Source organism: Hemicordylus capensis, chromosome 5, assembly GCF_027244095.1.
Source record: "Hemicordylus capensis ecotype Gifberg chromosome 5, rHemCap1.1.pri, whole genome shotgun sequence".
NCBI classification, from domain to species: domain Eukaryota; kingdom Metazoa; phylum Chordata; class Lepidosauria; order Squamata; family Cordylidae; genus Hemicordylus; species Hemicordylus capensis.
Genome location: NC_069661.1, coordinates 3,500,532 through 3,523,269, shown reverse-complemented (window position 1 = coordinate 3,523,269; position 22,738 = coordinate 3,500,532). Strand labels below are relative to the sequence as shown.

Here is a 22,738-nt window from a genome sequence, read left to right as displayed (position 1 = left end):
CTCCCGGCAGAAATCCGCAATCTTAATTCTTTATTGACCTTCAGGAGAGCCCTTAAAACCTGTTTGGCCTGGCCTTCCAAGTTTTTAATTAGTTTTAATAATGTTCTAACCTGGTTTTCAGGGTTTTAATTGTTTTGGTTGTTTAATTGTTTTTTAAGATGTTTTAATTGTTAATTGGTGTTTCTATTTCTGTTTTAATTGTTGGTTTTAATGGTTTCTGTTTCAATTGTAAACCACCCTGAGCCTTTTTGGAAGGGCGGTATAAAAATCAAATCAATCAATCAATAATAAATTAGTGCAAAAACCACCATTATTGTTATCTCAGGAACCTAACATGTGGGACAAAGTTTGCTTCCCCAGAAGCCAACTTGTGCCCCCACTGCTCTGCCGCCTCTCTCTAGGGCTGCCCACATTTGCCCATAGTGGCGGATGCCTTGATCCCAGGCTCCACACCCCAGGCTCTGTCACGGAGAAACAAACATGACCAGGACTAGGGGGCCAGCAGCCACTTCGGGAAGCAGGGCGCCTTCCAGATTAGCTGCTCAACCGTGGCAAAAGGCTTCCATGCAGGCAAGTTGCATTCCGTTCAGGCAAGTAGCAAGGCGCCCAGCAGGGGGAGCAGTCATGTGAAAACTAACAACCTAGGGGGGAAACAGCAACTTTTTAATGCGGGACATACAACGTTTTATCAATAGATCGCAGCCATTAAACCCCAAACAAGGCATTGGGATGTCAGCATAGGGACTGCGGTGTCAGAACACAGGAAGTGTGGAAGCACCCTTCAGAGATACGCCGTGACCCTGTTGCAAGGTCTAATCTGGAAAGCACCCAGGTGCACAAGGTGAAGAGGACACACAGAAAATGTGCAACGCCAGTGATGGAAAGCACTTCTTCTGCCAACATGAGAGAGGCCAGTTTTTAGGAGGTGGGGACCTTCTCTTAGAACACCATGCTTTTGGAATATAATGATTCACCTATGATTCAATCTGCACATCACAGATCCCAGGAGCTACTGCAGTAAGGGCCATCCGCAGATGCTCAGAGGTACTCTCCTTTACCGAAAACAGGGGTTGTTGTTTTTAACTTTTTTCTTTTTAAAGTTCAGCCCCCACTTTTTAAGCTTTCATTTAGAGAAATTAACTGATTGCCCCGAGACTGGTTTTCTATACTGTGAAAATGGAAAAGCATCCCATCCCATCTCACCATCTAGCCCAGGGGCTTTCAGCCTTGGGTCCCCAGATCATGTTGGGGTCATCATGGCGGGGGTGGTGGTGGTGGTAGAAGTTGCAATCCAACAACATCTGGGGATCCAAGGCTGCTCAGGACCCCTCGGCCAGCTCCTTCCCACTTCCCTGCCCAGCAAATTAAGGCGCCAAAGATGAACTCACGCTGGTGCTGTGGATCTTCATTTTAAACTTCTCAAAGTACATCCAGTCCCGAGCCTCCTCAGGATCCAGGTCGTGATAATAATCCCTAGCAGTATAGCCAAAGCTGTGGAAAGTGCCTTCTGGTGTCAGCAGCAGGCTGGTGGGGGTCTTCTGATGGGCAACACCAGGGTCTCCGCCTTCCCATTTCCTGCAACGAGGTCAGAAAATGGAGTGAATTCTCCCCAGCTAAAAAAGTGGACAGCCACGTTCACTTACTAGCAGCAGTCTCATAGCACCAACCTCAACACGTCACTGGAGTTTTACATAAGACCTAACCAAGGCCCTGCTGGATCAGACCAAAATGCATTCTAGGCCAGCATCCTGCTTGCTGCAGTGGGAAGCCCAGAAACAAGACACATAGAAACAAGACACCCTCTACCACTGTTACTGCCCTACACAGGTACATAGGATGCTGCCGCACGCTGAATCAGACCACTGGTCCATCTAGCTCAGTACTGTCTATACTGACTGGCCGTGACTCTCCAGGATTTCAATGTTATGGGACCTTCTACATGCAAAGCAGGAGCTTTGCCCCTGGACTCTGGGGCATCCCCAAGAAAACGTTTTCTCCGAAACAGGTCCCCCAATTCATCCTGCAGGATTTCACTGCTATTGCTACATGAACCTGTCCCCCACTTGTTCCATGGCCGCTAAGTTTACTCAAGAGCCTTTGGTGGGGGACTTTGTCAAAAGCTTTTTGCAAGTCCAAGTAAACGATGTCAACCGGATCCCCGTTATCCACATGCCTGTTGACACTCTCCAAGAACTGCAAAAAGTTATTGAGGCAAGACGTGCCCTTGCAGAAGCCAGGCTGGTTCTCTTCCAGCAGGGCCTTTTCTTCTATATGTTTAACAATTTTGTCCTTTAGTATGTTTTCCATCAATTTACCCAGCACCAAAGTTAAGCTGACTGGCCTGTAATTTCCCGGATCCACCCGGATCCCTTTTTGAAAATCGGAGTCACATTGGCTACTTTCCAGTCCTCTGGTACAGAGCCTGATCGAAGGGACAAGTTACATATTTTTGCTAGGAGATCAGCATTTTCACATTTGAGTTCCTTCAGAACTCTTGGGTGGATGCCAGCTGGCCCTGGCCATTTGTTAATTTTTAGTTTTTCAAGACAGTTGAGAACATCTTCCCTTGTCACCTCAAACTGGCCCAGTTCACTAGGCCTGAAAAGCACAATACTGGAGAGGGTAGATCATCAGTATCCTCCGCTGTGAAGACAGATGCAAAGAACTCGTTCAGCTTCTCTGCAATCTCCTGATCCTCCGTAATAATCCCTTCCACACCCTCATCCTCTAAGGGGCCAACCGCCTCCCTGGCAGGTTTTCAACTTCTGATATATTTAAAGACGTTTTTGTTAACTCCTTTGACACTTCTAGCTATATGCTCCTCCAACTCTCTCTTTGCATCCCTTATGAGGCTCTCCACACAAGCAGTATAGAGAGCCGGATGGGGTTAGTGGGGGAGAGCAGGCCAAGACCGCTCTCCCCGCACACAAGCACCCGCAGAGCCCTGGGCGGCCAGATTGGCCACCCACATGATTACCTGCTCTGTCACGGAGCCAGGAGGGCCTGCAGGGATCGGGGCCACCCGGCCCTCAGAAGTCCCAGGATGTCCCGCATGAGTGTGCGGGGCATCCTCGGGAGACCCCCTGAGACCAGGAGCCTGGTGTTAGCTTCCCGGCAGGGGTCTTCTCACAAGTCACTGTGGCATGGAACTGCACCGTGGCGACTCATGATCGCCAAAATGGAGTCAGTGGAGCGCTTGCTCCGCTAACCTCATTTGGGGGGTGGCATGAAGTGAGCTAACCACCGGGAGTCGCTCAGCTCCCAGCGGTTCCTGTGGCCGCAGGAAAGTGGGCTAGGCTCCCTTAGCCTGCTTTCCTGCATTCGTGAAAATAGTCTCATTGTCTCCTTGCATTTCTTTTGCGAGAGTTTATGTTCCTTCCGGTTCTCTTCATTTGGGCAGCACTTCCATTTTCTGAAGGAAGTCTTCTTCCCTTTTATAGCTTCTCTGACTTCCACGCTGGCATCCTCTTGAACTTGGTGGTATCTTTCCTCCTTCTTGGTATACATTCCAATTGTGCTTCTTGCACTGTGGTTTTAAATAAGTCCCATGCTTTCTGGAGTGACTTGACTCCTTTCTGGAATGCTTTCTGGAGTGACTTGACTCTCCTTGACTCTCTTGACTTTCCCTTTCAACTTCTTTTGTTACCGGTCCACTCATTTTTGAGAAGTCTCCTCTTTTGAAGTCCAACACATCTGTGTTGGACGTCCTGGACAATTTTCCACTCACATACAAGCTGAATTGGATCACACTATGGTCACTGCTACCCAATGGTTCTGCAACTCTGACATCTCGCACCAGGTCCTGGGCACCACTCAGGATTAAGTCCAAGGTCGCCATCTCTCTGGTTAGTTCTGCGACTAACTGTTCTAAGGCACAGTCATTTAGCATGTCTAGAAATCTGGCCTTTCATTACCTGAATGTGAATTTACCTAGTCTATGTGTGGGTAGTTGAAGTCACCCATTATTACTGCCCTGTCTCTCTTTGACGCCTCTCTTAGTTGTTTCTCCAACTCCAGGTCACTCTCAGTGCTTTGATCAATAGCATGTCCCTAGTAGCACATTTCCTTCCAGTCCTGTGGTGGGCTCTGGTCTGCCTATGCTTTCTAGCTTATTGGAATCCATCCCTTCATGGAGGGCTCCTCCCCCAATCCTCCCCTCCCTCCCCCTTCTATAGAGCTTTATCTATAGAGTCCAGATAATATTCAGCACAAGCTTTGCAGAGAGGGCTTTAAGGAGCATTTTTCTGACTGCGTTTTCAGCAGCAAAGGCTTGATATCAGCAATATTACATTGCTTCTTCCATCTCTGCAGATACCTCATCATGTGAATGGCTTCTGGGTCGCTAGCAAAGCTGAAGGCGTAGCCACTGGAGGTGGTGCCGAAGTCAATGGCCACCACCACGGAGAAGCGACCCGGCTGGCGCGATCGGATTTCATTCCTCTGGAAAGACAAAGCCGAGAATTAAGATCCTGCTGGAAGCGTTTCCACCTCATGTAGGATCTGAGGACAAAGCCCCATGAGATGTGGCTCAGAAGGAGATGGTAGGGCTGTACTACTTTGGGTTGCAGATGGGCACTGCATTTTAAAAATGACTCCACCAGGCACAGCGTTACCAACTTTATACGCAAGGGGGCATTCAATGACCTGATGTTCCCCTCGCTTGGGGCCCCAGAATTTCACGTCAGTCTGCACACGTCTGGGGACCCAAGCCTGAGAACCCCTGGCATAACGTGTAGATAAGAACAGGAGAGGAGCCCGGATTGATCAGACAGGGCGGGCATTAGTTTGGCATCCGGCCTCCAACTATCACCTCACCAGCCAGATGCTTCTAGGACAGGGGTGCAGAACTTCGGGTCCCCAGAGGTTGTTGGACTACAATTCCTATCATCCTTTGGCTTTGGCTGCTGCTGGTGATGAAGGAGGAGAGGTCTATCAACGGCTACTAGTTGGAGGGCTATAGGCCACCTCCAGCCTCAGGGGGCAGAGTGCCTCTGAGTACCAGTTGCAGGGGAGTAACAGCAAGAGGAAGGGCATGCCCTCAACTCCTGCCTGTGGGCTCCCAGCGGCATCTGGTGGGCCACTGTGTGAAACAGGATGCTGGACTAAATAGGCCTCTTTGGGCCTGATCCAGCAGGGCTGTTCTTATGTTCTTATGAAGATGTAGTCCAACAACAACTGAGCACCCAAGCTTGAACCACCTGCTCTAGGAAGCCCATAAGGAGGCCATGAAGGAGACAGCCCTTATGCCCCCAGCAACTACTATTCAAAGGCATACTGCCTCTAAACATGGAAGTTCCACTAATCCAGGGCTGCACAACTTCGGCCCTCCAGCAGTTTTTGAACTACAACTCCCATCAGCCCCAGCCAAAGTGGCCAATAGTCAGGGGTGATGGGAACTGCAGTCCAGCATCTGCAGGAGGGCTGGAGCTGGGCAGCCCTGCTCTCATCTAAATACAACTCACAGCTGGAATTTCCTCCGCAAATTTATCTCCCCCACTTTTACAGCTTCCCAGACCAGCAGCAACTGCAGAATTGCTCTGAGAGTCTGCAGCAACCAAGGGGAAGGCCAGGCCGGCAGACTCCAGGGAAAGCTCTATCTGTGGACACCTGAGCTTTTGGGGGCTGTTTTCAGTGTACATCATCCTTGAGGCACTTCAGGTCTTTTTGTGCAAAGGCAGCAAGGCGCTAGTTCCCATGGCAGCAGAAATAATCTTGACGATATTGCAACGTTTGGCAGCCAGGAGGCACGGAAGCATGAACAGAAGTATGGTATGTTTTCTACTCTTTATTCTTTTAAAATTGATTTATTTCCTCCTTAAAGAGGGTCATACTCTAACAGAGGAACCTGTTTCTCATCTAGTCCAGTTGCTAGTCTGAGAAAGGACAAGCTGCAGGCTGCAGAGGAAGTCCACAAGAAAGAGGAAATGTACCCAAACCCTTTCCCCTTTTAAAGCAGAACTGCAGACACATGTTCCCCAAACTCACTTTTGACCAAAAACAAAACAAACAAAAAAACCAGGAATGTGAGTTTGGGTCATTTGCAGGGGAGATCCAGCAGGTAGGAGGGCCCCCCCCCACACCGATTATACCCTGCAAACGCTCTTCCCACCCTCCACCAGTTGTTTTTCTTTTTAAAATATCCAGTTTTAAAACATAGCTTGCGGGGTGGGGAGGTGATTGTCAAAGGTCCAAGCCAGGGGCATTCGCAAGGGAGAAACCGCAGACAGGAGAAGAGTTGGTAATTATTATCACTTTTGGAAGTACAATGAATACGAACAATATTTATATACCGCTCTTCAACAGAAGTTCCCAAAGTGATTTATAGAGCTGTAAATAAATAAACAAAGATGGCTCCGTCCCCAAAGGGCTCACAATCTAAAAAGAAATGTAAGACAGACACCAGCCACAGCCACTGGAGGGATGCTGTGCTGGGGCAGGAGAGGGCCAGTTGCTCCCCCCCTGCTAAATATCAGAGAATCGCCACTTTGAAAGATTCCTCTTTGCTCTGTTAGCAGGGGAACTGACTGACTTGAAGATGACTTGAAGGTCACTGCTGACTGTAGCATTTTGCCCTGCTATTCTTGGATGTGTGTTTGTTAGTTCTAATCACAAACGGTTTGCCTCTCTGAAATGCAGAGAGAGTGCGCGAAAGCAATTTATAAACCAAAAATGGTTTTGCACTCTCAGGCAAGCATGCAGCCATTGGCGTGTAGGGAGGGGGTGGGGCTTGGAGCCGAATGGCGGCCAGAGTGCTGACCCTCGATTGCTGAGAAGGGGCGGGAGCTGAGGCTGATTGGCAGGTGGAATTCTGAAGGGGCGGGAGCTGAGGTGGAGGAGGCAGCCACTGAAGTAGGGCCCATGGGCATGAGTGGCAGTAGGGCTGGTGGGTGGAGAGCCAGTAGTAGTGGCAGCCCTGAGGAGGGGCGGGGCCTGTTGGTGGGAAGCATCTCCGGTCAAGGAGTGGCGGCGGGGGGGGGGGAGGATGTTGGGCTCTGAGGCGCTGTTGGGGGTGTTGCTGCCCCTGTTCTTCGGCTCAGTTATGGAGAGAAGGGGGTCTCCCAAACTCTGGGGGCTCCCTCACATGCTCCATATGGGTGAGGAGTTTCAGGGGCAGGCTTAATGTGTGCTGGAGCACACGGAGTACTAAACCAAAGAGTGCTTCTGAGCACCTGCAGAGTGCTTCTGCCTCACAACAGAATAAGTACCACTGGCCTGCCCACACTTGGAAGGGGGCTCCCCCAGAGGTCTGAGACCCAGCATCTCTAGGGGAGGGGTATGAGAGAGTCAAGAGACAAACGTCCAAGGTGGCCATTCTGCAGTGATCAGTTTCAAATGGAGGTACTTTTTCACACAACGCCTCATCAACTTGTGGAACTCTCTGCCACAAGATGTGGTGACAGCCCACAACCCAGAAGGCTTTAAGAGGGGTTTGGATAACTTCATGGAGGAGAGGTCTATCAATGGCTATTAGTTGGAGGGCTGTAGGCCACTGAATGAATGCCTCTGAACAGTGACTACAACTCCCATAATCCCCAGCCAAAGGCCACTGCAGCTGGGGATTATGGGAGTTATAGTCATCAACCTCTGGGAATCCCTTTTAGAGCAAACACTGCTTCTGAGTACCAGTTGGAGGGGAGTCACAGCAGGAGGGGTGGCATGCCCTCAACTCCTGCCTGTGGCTTCCAGCGGCATCGGGTGGGCCACTGTGCGAAACAGGATGCTGGACTAGATGGGCCTCCTTGGGCCTGATCCAGCAGGGCTGTCCTTATGGGCCAGGGTCTTATGGGCCAGTAGCACTACTGGTAAGCTGCACACCCCAGCTGGGGGCCCACTGCCTCTCCCTAGGGTGATGTGGCCACCCTTGCTCTGTGCCCCAAGTCGCTGCCCATCTCCCTGGCCTCTCCACGGACACAGCCAGAAACAGACAGGAAGACCGACTAGAAGGAGCAACCGCCTGCCTGCACTCAGCTGGTGCTCTCCCTTTGGATGATTGTGTGGATTGCCATCCAGTGGCAGCAGAGACAGTGGCCAGGAGGATGTGGGCCCGCTCAGGCAGAAGGGCAGCCCACCCCGGGCATCTTTCTTGCCCAAGCCCCATCCTGCACCCAGCGGGTCTGATGAGCACGGCCCAGCATTGTGTTGGGTGTTTAGTCCACAAGGCAACATGTTAGGGTTTAAAATGGTTGTATTTAGAATATTTATACCCCGCCCCTCCAGTGCACTACTGCTCAGGGCAGCTCACAACAATAAAATAGATACAAGTCACAATAAAAGTAATAAAATTAACCCAATTGAACAAACATGTTAAAAGTCAGGTTAAAACCACACTCATTACTAGGTTCAAATTAGAAGTTATTTTAAAAGCTATAGACTGACAATTATAAAAAGCTAAAGAGCCTACCAGATATAACCAAAGCTGGAGCATTAAAAAGCCTCCTTTAAAAGGGTACATTTTAAGTTGTTTTTTAAAAATACTGAGGGAGGGAGCATGGCGAAGCTCTTCAGGGAGGGAGCTCTGAAGCCGAGGGGCCACAACCCAAAAGGCCCTGTCTCTAGTCCCCGCCAACCAGATAGTGGTGGGGCCATGAGCAGGGCCCCGCCGTACTTGGTATAAGTCTTCCTTAAACCAAAAGGAAGTATTGGACAGTACTGCAGATCAGCTGCAGAACTCAGCACCACAGGCTGCTGCAACAGTTATTACCTTTTAAAAGACTTAGATGAGTACTCAGAGAATAGGTTGTCTGATGGCTCTACGGGGAGCCATTCGGACACAGGATATCGGAGGAGGGCAGATATCAGGGGTTAGCGAAACCAGCTGATGGATTCTCACCATCCACTTGTGCCCTCTTTGATGCATCCCCCCCTCCCCCCCAAATATGGAATGGGCCTTTGGTTGGCCTGGCACATCAGTGCCGAAGAAGAGGCAAGAGTCCTTTCTGCTTACCGGTGAGTGGGATGGTGTGAGAGGGGCGATACTGCAGCTTTCGTTGTGGAGACCGGGGGAATTTGGTGGAGACGGCGTGCAGGACCGCTCACTGTTTGTACCTGGAAAACAAGAAGGGCGGGGGCGTTCTTATAAAGAGCCACTGCTTGTCTGTGATAAGCAAGACCCTCCACGGCCCGCGATGGGGGCACTTCGTTGTGCCTGGAAGAGAACTTGTTGGCTTTCCGGTTGCACTCCGTATTTCTCTCCCGCATGGGATTTGCACTCGGAAGCAGTTCTTCTCCAGCATGATGCCTATTGATCTGCTCCGACTCTGCTTCTGACTGGTTCCAGCAAAGACGCATAAGCAGGGGGTGGGGGGAGGGAGAGACAAGAGCCCATAACTGGACCCCTGGGGTAACTTGAAGGAAAGGCCCTTTTTACATACTCCCAGTGCCTTTCTGTGTTAAAATAACTGGTCAGTATAAATAGATAAACCGCAATGCTTCTCTGCATATGTTTAGAATGGAAGTATCAATGTGAAATTCACGGCGACTTTCCCTTCAGAACTGTAATGTGTGGGACACAGCCCACCCTGTCCCCCAAGTTTACTTTGGAGCTTCGGTCCTGCCACCAGTATATACCACTGCTCTTGAGAGCTGGAGACCCCCTATGGATACAGTGGCAAAAGTTTCCATGGCCCAGCATTACTATTACTAGTCTCTATATACCACTTTTCAGCAACAGCAACAACATAAGTTTCCAAAGTGGTTGACCCCCGCAAAATAACAACTAAGGTGGTTCCCTGTCCCAAGAAAGAAAGAGAGACCCCAGCAATAGCCACGGGGAAGGTTGCTGTGCTGGGGCTGGATACAGCCAGTTGCTCTCCCACTGCTAAAGAGAAGAGAATCACTATTTTGGAAGGAGCCTCTTTGTCCAGTTAACAAGCATGATGGACAAGAAGTTCCTCTGCTGTGTTCTTCTCCCTTGTGAGTAAAGGGTTTGTGGTCTGGAATGGAGGGTCCCCCAGCCAGCCCTCCAGGCCCTGGCCAAGCAGCCCCCGGACTCGGAGAGAAGCCGCTCCTGAGGCTGGGGAGCCCGCAGCCCTCTCCCCCACGACGATGCCATCACGTGTCTTCTTCTTCAGCACTGGGCACCACCTACCGCGTGTCCAGGAGGCCAGCAGCTCCTCTGTCTGCAGGGCTGCCTGCGAGCCAGCGACAGGAGGATGGATAAGGCGCCGCTGGAGTCCGAGCGGGCCCTTCGGGATTAGGTGGCCGCTGCCCGCTCGGAGACTGAGAGGCCGCCGCCGCCGCCCCTTCGGCCATCAAGCCCTTCCACTCTCTTGCTTGCCGGGCGGGGGCTGGGGCGGCGGCACCCTTCCCGTGCAGGCAGCTTCGCAGCCCTGATGTTCCCGCTGCGCGCGGCTGCCAGGCCGTGTGCAAGCCCGTCCCGCGGGGGGACACGCAGGGTGCCTCTGGCTGGATCCATCGGGGCGGGGGCGGCAGGCTCAGCTGTGCGGAGCAGGGGGGACCCCGGACACAGCAAGCGCAGGCTGCCTGCTGTGCTGCTGGAGCCCGGAGCGCGCCCTCCTCGCCCACGCAGCCCCCCCCCCCCCGGCGGCGCACATGGTTCCAATCAGGGCAGGCAGCGCAGCAGCAGCAGCCCCTGGCCCGCCGCCCCCTGGCAAGCTCGCCTCTCGCCTGACGGGAACCAGCTGCGGAGGAGTGGGGCCGCCTTGCACTGTTTCGGCCCCCAGGGCGGCTCCGCGGGGTGGGGAGAACCAGTGGCTCGCCTCCCACCCCCGTCTGAGACGCGGAGGGACGCAGCTCGCCCACGCAGATGCTGCACTCCTCCGCCCCTACGGTGCCCCCCAGGCAACCCCCGCCATTCGTGGGGCGGGTCGGGTGTCCTGCCTGCCCTTTCTCCCGAGAGCCACCACCCATCTGGTTCCGAGGGATGGGCGAGCTGATCGGGGCAGCCACTCGCCCTTTGCCAGGCCTGCCTCGCAGGGTGGTTGTGAGTAGCAGCAGAGAGGGAGGGCCCTGCGGGCGGAGAGGCTGGCAACGCAAGGAATCCGCGACGCCCGCCGCCCCGCCTCGCCTGCGCCCCTCGGCGGGAGGCCGGGGTTTGTCTTCACCACCACGACAACATTGTCTTGGTTTCTTTAAAGACTCGAACACAGAGCCGGAGAGTTGGCGGGGGGGGGGGGGGGGGCTGGGAAGTCCTCTAGTCGAACCCCTTGCTCAGGGCAGGAAATGGCTCAAGCAGCCCTGAGGGGTGATGACCACCAGTCCCGGCGGCTCGTCTTTGCGGAGGAGCAGTCGGTGGCGCGCTCTTCCCCCTGGACTTGGGGGGCAGCAGAGCTCCAGGACCTCCACACCCCCTGGGGCCCCCCAAATCCTCTTTAGACTGTCCCCGGTGGTGTGATCGCTGCGGGCCTGGGTGCTTTAGAGACGGGGGAGTGGGAGAAGAAACACGCGGGATGGGGATATGTTGAGTTGCCTGTTGAAACGTTTCTGCGAATGCGTCTTTGCATAACTCTACCTGTTTTATATTCTTACATCCCCATGAGTTCAGTTGCTGTTTGTGCCCTCAAGAACCCAGGTGTTAAAAATACTCTCCCGCTCCTCTCCCTCCCTCCCCCGCCTCTCTGTGTAGGGTGGATGATGCTTAACTTACAGTGGGCTGGGGGTGAGGGCGCCAAAGACCTTTAGGTCCAGGCTACAAAATATCCTAGGTGCACCTCTGCATGTGTTAAAAATACTGCATTTGTCACGGGGGGGGGGGGGGGTGTGTTCTCATGTGTCCACCACTGCAGGAGACAGACTGTTTCCCTTCCAAACAACTCCTAGAAAATCCTTCCGACTGACTAGCCTAAATCTACTTCCAGCCCATTCCACCAATTGGGAGGAGTGATAGTCGCAGAAGCTGTCGTGGGCCACCAGAACCGGGGCGCTTTCCAGGTTACAGGCTGTTCAGCAGTAAAATGTTTCGGCTTGGCAGGATAGTTTTGAAAATGTAAACACTTGCGCAGCAACCCTCCTACAATGGGAAGATGCAGCTGTTTATTTGCAATGCACATGCTGCGTTGTAGGACTAAAACGGAAGGATAAGATCCGAAAGAAGGCATTGGAAATGTGAACGGCACCTTGCTGACAGCGCAGAGACAGTAGAGAGACTGTTGTAGCAGGTCCTCTGGAAAGTGCTCTTTCATCTGCCCACAGATGCTCCTGCTACAATCATATTTGATTGTTTTTAATGGTTTTGTTTTAATTTTTAACTTTTAAAAATTGCTATCTTTTTTCTTCTTCCCTGTAAACTACCATGAGATTTTGTAATTCGGCAGTACAAAAATGCAATGAATAAAATAAATAAATGCAATCAGTGCATTAGTCTTTCATTTGCCACAAGACTTCATAGCAATATGGTAACACAGAAGTATTTTTAGCAATGGAGCCTTGGCCACTGTGTGGCTGCCAAGACCACCAACATCACCAGAAGGACAACTTTTAAGGAGTTGCTTCAAGGCCTCTGGCTGAATGCCTCCTCGAGCTGAGCTGAGTTTCTTAAAAGGGTTGGCCTGTGATCGCCTGTCAAGAAGGAGCTTTTTGCCCTCTTCCGGAGGCAGCTCCTCCGGGGATTTGTGGCACTCCCTGCAAGGAATCGATGGTGGGCACGACAAAGCATCATGGGCTTCTCTGCTGTTCCATAAGTGCGTTTCTCTGTCTCCAGTGGCTGTCACATTAATATTTCATTTGGTACAAAAAGAGAGCCAGGATTTTGGAAAGAAACCTAAATGGAAGGAGGGAGGGCTCTTCACACAGGCGCACGTGCGCGCGTGTGTGTTATTGGTGGTGGTGGGAAGGAGATAAATTAAAGTGGCATTTGGATTAAAACATAAATGGCTGCTCTGGGATCAAAGCAAAGGGAATCAAACTCGTCCACTTGTGTCTCTACAGACAAGATGCAAAATGATGCACACGCTCCAAGTAAGCAATGCAACTGTAGCTGTAACTAATACACCATGCAAGAGTTGAGTTCATGCTCAGGTATGAGCCTACCCCAGGCTAAAGAAATTAAAATTCTCCATCCAGACAATGCAACTTCATCTCCAGCTTCTACATGCTTGTATCATTTATGCAAAGTGACCTCATTTTTTATTTTGTGTAATTTATTTTGGGTTTGTTGTTAGTCAAGGAGAAGGGCAACACGCTATGCAGGGCACCCAAGTGTTAGCCCATGGACACTGGAAATCTTTCCATCACCTCTCTGACTCCTGAGGTTTCAGCAAGCGTTGCTCATAAACTTTCAAAGGAAATCTGCACAGTCTTAGGGGTGAGAAATTGACTTCCTTAATAAATAAACAAATTAGAACTGATTTCTCTGAAATCTGAATTCTGCACCTAACAGACAATTTGGCAACTTTCCCGGGGCATCTATGCACAGCCAGAAGCTTTCCCAGACAGCAGACTTTACTGCAAACCCAAAGTTGTCCCAAAAAACTGATCCAAAAAGTGGATTTTTTATTTCATTGATTGACTGAGTGAGTGATTGATTGATTAAGTGCTGTCAAGTCGGTGTCGACTCTTAGTGACCATATAGATAGATTCTCTCCAGGATGATCCGTCTTCAACTTGGCCTTTAAGGTCTCTCAGTGGTGCATTCATTGCTGTCGTCATCGAGTCCATCCACCTTGCTGCTGGTCTTCCTCTTTTCGTTCCTTCAACTTTTCCCAGCATTATGGACTTTTCAAGGGAGCTGGGTCTTCACATAATGTGTCCGAATTATGATAGTTTGAGCCTGGTCATTTGTGCCTCGAGTGAAAATTCTGGATTGATTTGTTCTATGCTCCATTGGTTTGTTTTCCTGGCTGTCCATGGCATCCTCAGAAGTCTTCTCCAGCACAAAAGTTCAAAAGCGTCAACACTTTTCTATCTTGCTTCTTCAAAGTCCAGCTTTCACATCCATAGAGTGTCACAGGAGAAACCATTGTATGAAAGATTCTAATCTTTGTAGGTGTAGACACATCATGGCATCTAAACATCCTTTCCAAGGCCCAGGGCAATGGGACCCTCCCTTTCCTCCATGCTGTGGCCCCAACCCTAGTCCTTCTCTCCTGTGTCTACCTTTTGAGATGGGGGAAAGTGGGGATTTCTCATTATGGAAGCCCCACATAACATCTCTTGGGGCCCTGTTACCACCACTGGGATGCCTCATTTCCTTCTCATCCAAGCCTGGGTGGCTAATTTTGTCTCTCCAGCTTCCTTCTCCCCAACCGAACTTGATATCCACCAATAGCACCACTATTCACACAGCTGACCAGCTTGCAACCTCAGCTTTGCTCTGCTTTGTCTCTCCTCCTCCTCCTTCTCATACTTAGCCAGTTGCCAAGACACCTCCTCACCCATCCTTCCCCTCAGTATCCTGAGCTAAAACTCTGCTCCGTGTGCTCTAGCCATCTCCTGCAACCTCCTTCTCACTGACCTTCACACTTTGGCCCTCTCACCTCTGCCTGAAATTCGACTGCCAAAATCATGCACCTCTTCTGTCACTCAGATCATTTGGCAGACCTTTTTAACTGGGGATGCCAGAGGTCAAACCTGTGACTTTAGGCATCATGCAAAGCATGTACTTTGATATTGAGGCATGACCTCACGGCTATGACACATAGAGACAATACCCTGTTCCATCCACCTCCTTCCTTTAGAGCAGGGATTTCCAATCTTGGGTCCTCAGATGCTGTTGGACTACAACTCCCATCATCCTTTAGACATCTTGGCTGGGGATGATGAGAGTTGTAGTCCAACAACATCTGGAGACCCACAATTGAGAACGCCTGTGCTGCAGCATCCCTGAAAAATGACCATCCGTCCTCTGTTTGAGACCCACCCACCTACCCCCCATGATGGAAAGTCCACCAGCTGGCAAGGCAGAATGTCCCACTGTCCAACAGCTCTTACAATTCCTAATGTAGTCTAACTTAAAAATTGCTTCCTTGTAATACATACAGTGCTTTCTAGGGGCAACTGAATACAAGATACTTCACTCAGACCAGCCGTGCTTATTTCAGAAAATTGCCAAATTCATTTACAATCTAGAAAATATTTTTCTAGGGTGCTTTCCAGATTAGACCCTGCAACATCATATCTCGGAAGTGTGCTTCCACACTTCCTGTGTTGTGACACTGCAGTCCCTACGTGGACAGCATGCCTTGTTTCAAATTTAATCACTGCAACATAGAGCAAGGACATGGTATATCCGGTGTGAATAAGTTGCTATTTTTTAGGGTTGTTAGTTGCAGCGAGATTGCTCCCCCCGCTGTTTATGTTCCAAATGTGACTTGCCTGAATGGAGGCATTTTGCTGCTGTTGAGCAGCTAGTCTGGAAAGCGCCTAGCTGAGATTTAATTTTTTTTTTAAGCTTCTTTGGGATGAAACAACTGAGTCGTCACATGCATTCCAGAGTATGACCACTGGTTAAGATCCAAAGGACCATGAAACCCACCCTGGCCTTTAGACCAGTCGTTCCCAACCTGGGGGCCTCCAGAAGTTGCTGAACTACAACTCCCATCAGCCCCAGCTACAATATATTATGGCTGGGGATGATGGGGGTTGTAGTTAAGCAATATCTGGAGGCTTCCAGGTTGGGAACCACTGATTCCCAGTTTCATGTTTTCAAACTTCCTCCATTTAGGGACCAGTCTCCATATGGCTTTGCTGACCCTTAAACCCCAGAGTGCCTGCCATGGAGGGTTACAAACTCTCAGGATTGGGTTGGAATTGGCAGGAATCTCCAGATGACTATTGAATTTAAAGCAGTCCTGGAGATTTTAATGGTTTGATTTTGTCAAAAAACTTGGGGAGGGGGGATACCCCTTCAGGAGGCTTCGCACACAGAGCTTCTGCCCCGAATCTTCTTCAGAAGAGAATGTGTGTGTTCACACACCAGCCAAGCTTACCTCGAAGTCCCTTCAAGATTTTTGGACCCACTCCACTCACAAACCGGGCTTTGTGATGCAAATTCTAGCTTATCTTGAAGTATGCCCGTTTTTAAAAAATGCTGGTTTTAAGCTACTCTTTCCGAAAACACCGGAGCAAATGGGAGAGGCAGTGACATACAATCATTAGCATGACAAGAGGCATGGTCTCTTCAGAAATGCAGACCTATCTCTGCAGGAGCGCTCTCTCTCCCCGCCCCCCATTGGCTAGAAGGAAAACACAGGGCATGCCATGTGGACTTGTTTCACAAGAAAACCGAGAGCAGAGGGGAGGGGATGCTTCCCTCAATGCCGTGAGTGTACTTCGAAGTGGCTTTGCTCAACTTTTACCCTGAAGCCAAGTGCAAATAACTCCCAGGAATAGCGTCACTTAGAGGTGGCAACCCTGCTGCCCTCGATCCCTGACATATTGCAGGTAGCGCTTGTTGGAGATGAACTTCCAGTGCATCGACCTTTTGCACCAACTGTCCTAATGACCACGAGGGGCATTGGGAGTAGAGACAGTGAGTCAGGGTCTCCCGATCTGTCCCCACTCTATGACCCCTGAACTGACACTGCAGCACTTCCTGTGCTGAGCCACAATCCTTCCTTTCCTCCTAGAGAGCAGATGGAAACATCTCTCTCTCTCCTTACCTATCCACTATGTAGTCCTTTAGATTAGAGATAGGTCTTTCCTATCTAAGTGTATTTAACCAATAAATATTTAGTGTTTAGTCACACAAGGATCTCCATGTGTTTTCTCCAAATAGCTGCAATATCCAAACCATCCTCTGCTACCTACTCTGTAACTGGAGTGTGTGCTCATTCCTTAGTGCTCTGCTGTTTTACCTATTGTGGGTAAAAAATCAACAACCTCTAACAGCGCTGGGGTTGTGCTAATGCTCACACCTAGGCAGATATTTGGATTGCAGCATGCATTTTGCAGAACTGGGTGTCCAGCCAGCCCATTTCTCAGCAGCCAGCCTAGCTCTGCTTCCCTCGCTGCTTCTCAAGGACTGGGCTAGAGGTGGGTCTTTGGCCAAGACAAATACAAGATAACATTTTCTTCTGACGTTTTGATGTGGCAGCCTTGCCAGAAGTTTGCATTCCTGAACCTTTGAGAAACCGATAAGTGTCTGAAGTCACTACTGAGCGGGTGCTGCTGGGGCCCAAGCCCTGGGTGGGGTGGAGGGAACACTTTGCCCTGGCTAGGAGATCCAGGAGAGCCAAGGTGAGGGAAACTACATCACCGATCCTGTCTGAGGATGTTTTCAGCAAATCCGTTTCCTTGTATTTGCATGGGGGGCATCCAGATCTTGTGAGGGTTGCTGGAGCCAATCAGAAGTGACGTGAGAAGAACAGAACAAGCAGCATTCTAAACAGGGACCTGCTTGCCTGGGCTGAAACTTCTGGAAGAGAGAATGCCCTGGTCCACATGATCACAAATAGTTTAGGAGACGGGGCCTCTCCCAGTTCAGGAGCTGGGCACATCCCCATTTCCCAATCGTCTGTGAGTAAAAAGCAAGGGAGGGGGGAGAGGAAGTGATTGTCTGCTAAGAGTAGCAGCTGGGTAGGAGGGCTTTTTGTCCTTCCTCCTTGAAGAGATGGGCACAGCTGCTGGGTAGGAGGGAGACCATCTCTTCCTCCCCCTCCTACTTTGCTTCTTACCCACAGATTATCAGAAAACAGGAGCATGTCCTGTTTCTGAACTAGGGTAGGATCCGTCTTCTACCCTGATAATGATCATGAGAACAGCTCGAACACCTAGGACTTGCAGTGTGAGAGGCAGAGAGGCGTGTGCCTCAACTATATGGCATGCCCTTCCTTTATGAACTACAAGTCCCAGAGCACCTTAGTTCTCACTGGCATTCCTTATGCAGGAGGAGCCAACAGGGTCTGCAGCAGGAGGGAAGGACAAGCACCATAAGAATGAGCAACACTGAGATCTGAGGGGCAATGAAAGCCCTTGCTGCCAACAGGATCTGAAGCCTTGAGAATAAGCATTAGCAAATAGCTTTGGTCTCCAGGGTGCACAGAAGAACTACTAGGAGATCCCAGGGACAGAGGGCAGCATCTAGAGGGCATTTGGCCCGCACGAGCAATTAATCTAGACTTTGGGTCCCGAGATGTTGTTCACTACAAAACCCATCATGCCCAGCCACAACAGCCAAAGCCAGGGATTATAGGAGTTGTGGTCCAACAATGTCTGGGAACCCAAGGTTGGGAACCTGTGACCGAAGTGACTGATTGACTGATGAAACATACAGCCCTAACTATATTGCACTGAAATGCACCAGTTCTGAGATTAACACTCCCCCAGTAGGTTTTCACCATTTCCCTTGTAGGAAGTTAGGAACATAGGAACATCGGAAGCTGCCATATACTGAGTCAGACCATTGGTCTATCTAGCTCAGTATTGTCTTCACAGACTGGCAGCGGCTTTCTCCAAGGTTGCAGGCAAGAATTTCTCTCAGCCCTATCTTGGAGAAGCCAGGGAGGGAACTTGAAGCCTTCTGTTCTTCCCAGAGCAACTTCATCCCCTGAGGGGAATATCTTGCAGTGCTCACACATCAAGTCTCCCATTCAGATGCAACCAGGGCAGACCCTGCTTAGCTATGGGGACAAGTCATGCTTGCTACCACAAGACCAGCTCTCCTCTCCTTGTTGCTAAGTTGCTAAGATGTCAGCTATTCTGCAGCATCCCGTCATTCTTACCGATCTGGAGAGTGTGCATGGTGGATTCAACGAGTGTCGACATCTTCACATCACCTCTCTGGCTGCAAAATGGGAGAAGAACACGAGCATCAGGGGTGTGGTCCCACAAAAGTGTCACAGAAATGCGCTTATATAGCCTGACCAAAGGCCATTGTGGGAGTGTAACAGATTAAGCCTTTGTCTCAGAGCTAGCTCACGTGAGGGAAAGAAAATGCCGAGTCCTCCCTGCTGAGCTGCCTGAGTGGGCTACTCATAAAACCTTATTGTATTTCCAGTAGATTTAAAATGCTGCCACCAAGCACCCTAAAGCTTGCTGAGAACCGGAGCAGTGGATCGGGTACTTTAATCCAAGGTCCCTCTGTAAAGGGGAATTGGGCAAATACATTTTTAAAAAAACCCTTCCACGTGTAGGCTTACACGGGGTGAGAAAACCGATAGATGCTGAGCACTTGAGGATGCTTTTGCACCAGAGAAATCCCCCTTTCACCCTCCCTTTTTCATGAGTTAAAAACCAACTCTGAGAGGCTTGTAAAAAGAAAAGAACAAAAAACCCCAATTTTATTCAATTACTATAGACTGCTTCTGTCTGAGGCTTTTAGGTTTTAAATACACTTAAAAATACTTAGTAGGTTACAAAAATAGGTTGTCTTAGGCGGCAGTTTCAGGTTGCATTTAGGCACTCTTAAAAGTTTACAGAGTCTTTTGCAATGCCCTAGGTGGATTGATCATAGGCTCAACTTAATTAAAATATTAATTAAAATATTTAATTAAAATATTTAATATAAATTAAAACAATTTAATTTATTTTAATTAATTAAAATATTTATTTTAATTACATTGCAGGTAAACAATAATAGAACAGTATCAGGAATATGCAAAGCACGCACACAAAGAAATATAAATTTCTAATGCAAAATCTGATTAACAAACTGTTCCCTGTGCTGAATCCCCTTTTCCTTGAAAACTCACCCAACACCTGATGAGAATGAAGCTTCTTGCAATCCTGTCTCTCAAGGATCTACAGAGTTATTCCATGAGAAACCTCCATGCTGGCTTTGACCATGAGAGAGCAAAAACTCCATGCCCCCACTAAGCCTTTCCACAAATGCTTCTCTCCAACAAAGGCCACCCTCCTTGTTCCCAGAATTCCCAGCAACTGCTCTCTAGGACCCACCCATCTGGTGTACTGATTGGCTGCCCTGGAGTTCACCAGCCTGTCAGTCAAGACAATGTTTACTCTTTAGAGAGAGGGGAGGCTGATCACTACAAGGAGTTTTATATATATTTATTTTTGAATGGGAATTCTATTTGTTTATTTAGTATATTTATATACCACCTAAAACTCACGTCTCTTGGTGATTTACAATAAAACAATACAAATTAAAACAACAATTAGAACACTGAAATTTTTTTAAACAATCATGAATTCTATACACCTAATTAAAAGCCTGGATGAATAAATGCATTTTAAAGGCCCTTTAAAAAACTGTCAGGGATGGGGAGGCTCTTATTTCAGCAGGAAGTTTTTCACACCCAGCTTTTAGTTCACATCTCCTCTAGAATGGAGGTGTGTGTTCACATATCAGCCAAGTTTATCCCAAAGTCCCTGCGAGCTATAGTGGAGCACTCCACACATCATTCGGGTTTTTCATCGCATGTTAGAATGTAGCCCAGGGAAATGGCTTGACTACCAAGCCTTGTGATTGTTTTAATGAAAGGCGGTATACAAATTTAACAAGGAAATAAAAAAACCAGAGGTTGCCGGTTCAAATCCCCACTGGTATGTTGCCCAGACTATGTTTCCCAGACTATGGGAAGCACCTAGATCGGGCAGCAGCGATATAGGAAGATGCTGAAAGGCATCATCTCAGACTGCACAGGAGGAGGCAATGGTAAACCCCTCCTGTATTCTACCAAAAGAAAATCACAGGGCTCTGTGGGCGCCAGGAGTTGACACTGACCCAACGGCACACTTTACCTTTACCTTTAAAAACATCCACTTTTTGCGTTGGTTTTGGGGGCAACTTTGAACTCACAATAAAGCCTTGCAGAAAACCCACAATAAAGCTCCAGGGAGCTTTACCGTGGGTTTTCTGCAAGGCTTTATTGTGACGAGCTGGTGGCAACTGCAGATGGACCTCCCCAGATGAGCTCAACAGGTGATGGGGCTCATCACCCATTGAGTGAAGAAGGCATTCTCTTAAATACCGTGGGCCTAAGCTGTTCAGGGCTTTATAGATTGTATAACCAGCACCTGGTATTTGCCTGGAAACATATTGTAGCCAGAGTAGTTCTTTTAATATAGGTGTAATGTGGTCTCCTTGAGATGACCCAGAGACCAACCTGGCTGCTGCGTTCTGCACCAGTTGCAGTTTCCAGACTACGTACAAAGGCAGCCCCACATAGAGAGGATTGCAGTAGTCAAGTCTGGAGGTTACCAGCATATGTACCACTGTTCTGAGGTGGTTTATCTCAAGAAATGGACCTTTTAGTCTAGGGATAATGGGAGCTGTAGTCTGGCACCATCTGGGGACCCAAGTTTGAGAACCCCTAATATAGTGCAAATAAAGAACATTTCCACAGGTGGTTATGATGGCCTTAGTAATAAGCAGCTTTAAAAAGGCCAATAGCTAACACTGATCAGAAGGGACAGGTCTAATCAGTGGCAAGAGACCGTTCTAGAAAATGGGACCTCCATGTTCAGAACTGATATCTCTGATGACCAGATCATGGGGACAAACCAACGACCGGGCGGGGAGGGCTATCTGAGGATAGGCAAGCCCCACCCTGTTTTTCTATAACCCCAAGCCCTGGAAGCCCCAAGTAGAAAAAGCAGCTGCCAACCTCTTCCTGGCCGGAAATATTTCCCCTATAAATAGAGAGGCAGGAATGGGTGGGTCGGGAATGGATGCTGAGATATCAGCTGCAAAGATCTTTAGGTCAGGATTAAAGGACAGGCTAGCCAGCCGGACCCCAGCAGAACCGGCACCATTGTATGAGGGCTGCGCTGATACAGAAGCTGCAGTTGGTGCCTACTGACTTGCTAGATTTTGGCTGGGAAATCCACTTGCCTTGCAACATCTCCTACCACCTGCCTCTCCTCAGTTTGAGTCTTGATCCAAGTAAAGTCAAGGGAGCTAAACAGGTATTAATTAAGTTGCTTCTTGGGCCCCTGAGGCACACCAGGGCAGTGTTTATTATACTGTTCTAAATTATGATCTTGCCATTTCCTGATGAGTTTGCTGGCAAGGAAGCAAAGGTCTTTGCAGATCTGCCTGCAAGAACTTTGATCTCAGCTAACTCTTCAGCATCCCTAGACTAAGGGTTCTCAGGGTCCGCCCTGTTTTACATTGGAATGGGAGACTAGAATTGTGAGCCCTGGAAGAGATTCCCCTCAGGGGAGGGAGCCATTCTGGGAAGAGCATCTGGGTTCCAAGTTCCCTCCCTGGCAGCATCTCCAAGATAGAAGACTGAGAGAGATTCCTGCCTGCAACCCTGGAGAAGCTGCTGCTAGTCTCTCTCTCTCTCTGTGTATGTATGTATGTATGTAATTTTTTAAAAAAAAAACTTTAAAAAGTTTGTGGGGGGAAACCTTGGACCGAACTAAACCGGCGGGGGTTCGAGGGGTACCGGATCAAACTGGCCTGGTTGGGTTTGAGGCCAGTTCGGTCTCAAACCAAACTGGGCCAGCTGGTTTTGTGCACATCCCTAGTCTTCACCTGCCTTCCTCCCCTTCTGCAGTGGATGAGTCACTGAGGACACATTGGCTTCAAGCGTGGGCGAGCAGGGGGCGCTGCTGAGTTTCCCTGGGAGCCCTTCAAGGACCTCTGTTGGGAACCCCTGGACTAAAATATTGTTAGGAACACAGGAAACATAGGAAGCTGCCATATACTGTGTCAGACCATCGGTCTATCTAGCTCAGTATTGTCTTTACAGACTGGCAGCGGCTTCTCTAAGGTTTCAAGCAGGAATCTCTCTCAGCCCCATCTTGGAGATGCTGCCAGGGAGGGAACTTGGAACCTTCTGCTCAGCGGCTCCATCCCCTGAGGGGAATATCTCACAGTGCTCAAACTTCTTGTCTCCCATTCATATGCAACCAGGGCAGACCCTGCTTAGCTAAG

The 22,738-nt window shown here is 49.5% G+C and overlaps 1 protein-coding gene across 3 annotated transcripts in view; it reads right to left on the bottom strand.

Moving 5' to 3' along the window:
• The window catches only part of HSPA12B (heat shock protein family A (Hsp70) member 12B), a 45,293-nt gene that overhangs the window by 17,663 nt on the left and 4,892 nt on the right, over nt 1-22,738 (bottom strand). For 2 of the 3 annotated variants that reach the window (XM_053254161.1, XM_053254162.1), the window contains exons 2-5: nt 18,618-18,679; nt 8,945-9,045; nt 4,316-4,440; nt 1,389-1,575 (exon numbers count right to left, since the gene is read on the bottom strand). In XM_053254161.1, coding sequence (XP_053110136.1) covers nt 1,389-1,575; nt 4,316-4,440; nt 8,945-9,045; nt 18,618-18,660 — 456 coding nt within the window. In that variant the 5' untranslated portion in view covers nt 18,661-18,679. The remainder of the gene's footprint in view (nt 1-1,388; nt 1,576-4,315; nt 4,441-8,944; nt 9,046-18,617; nt 18,680-22,738) is intronic. The other variant, XM_053254163.1, reaches the window with a different exon arrangement.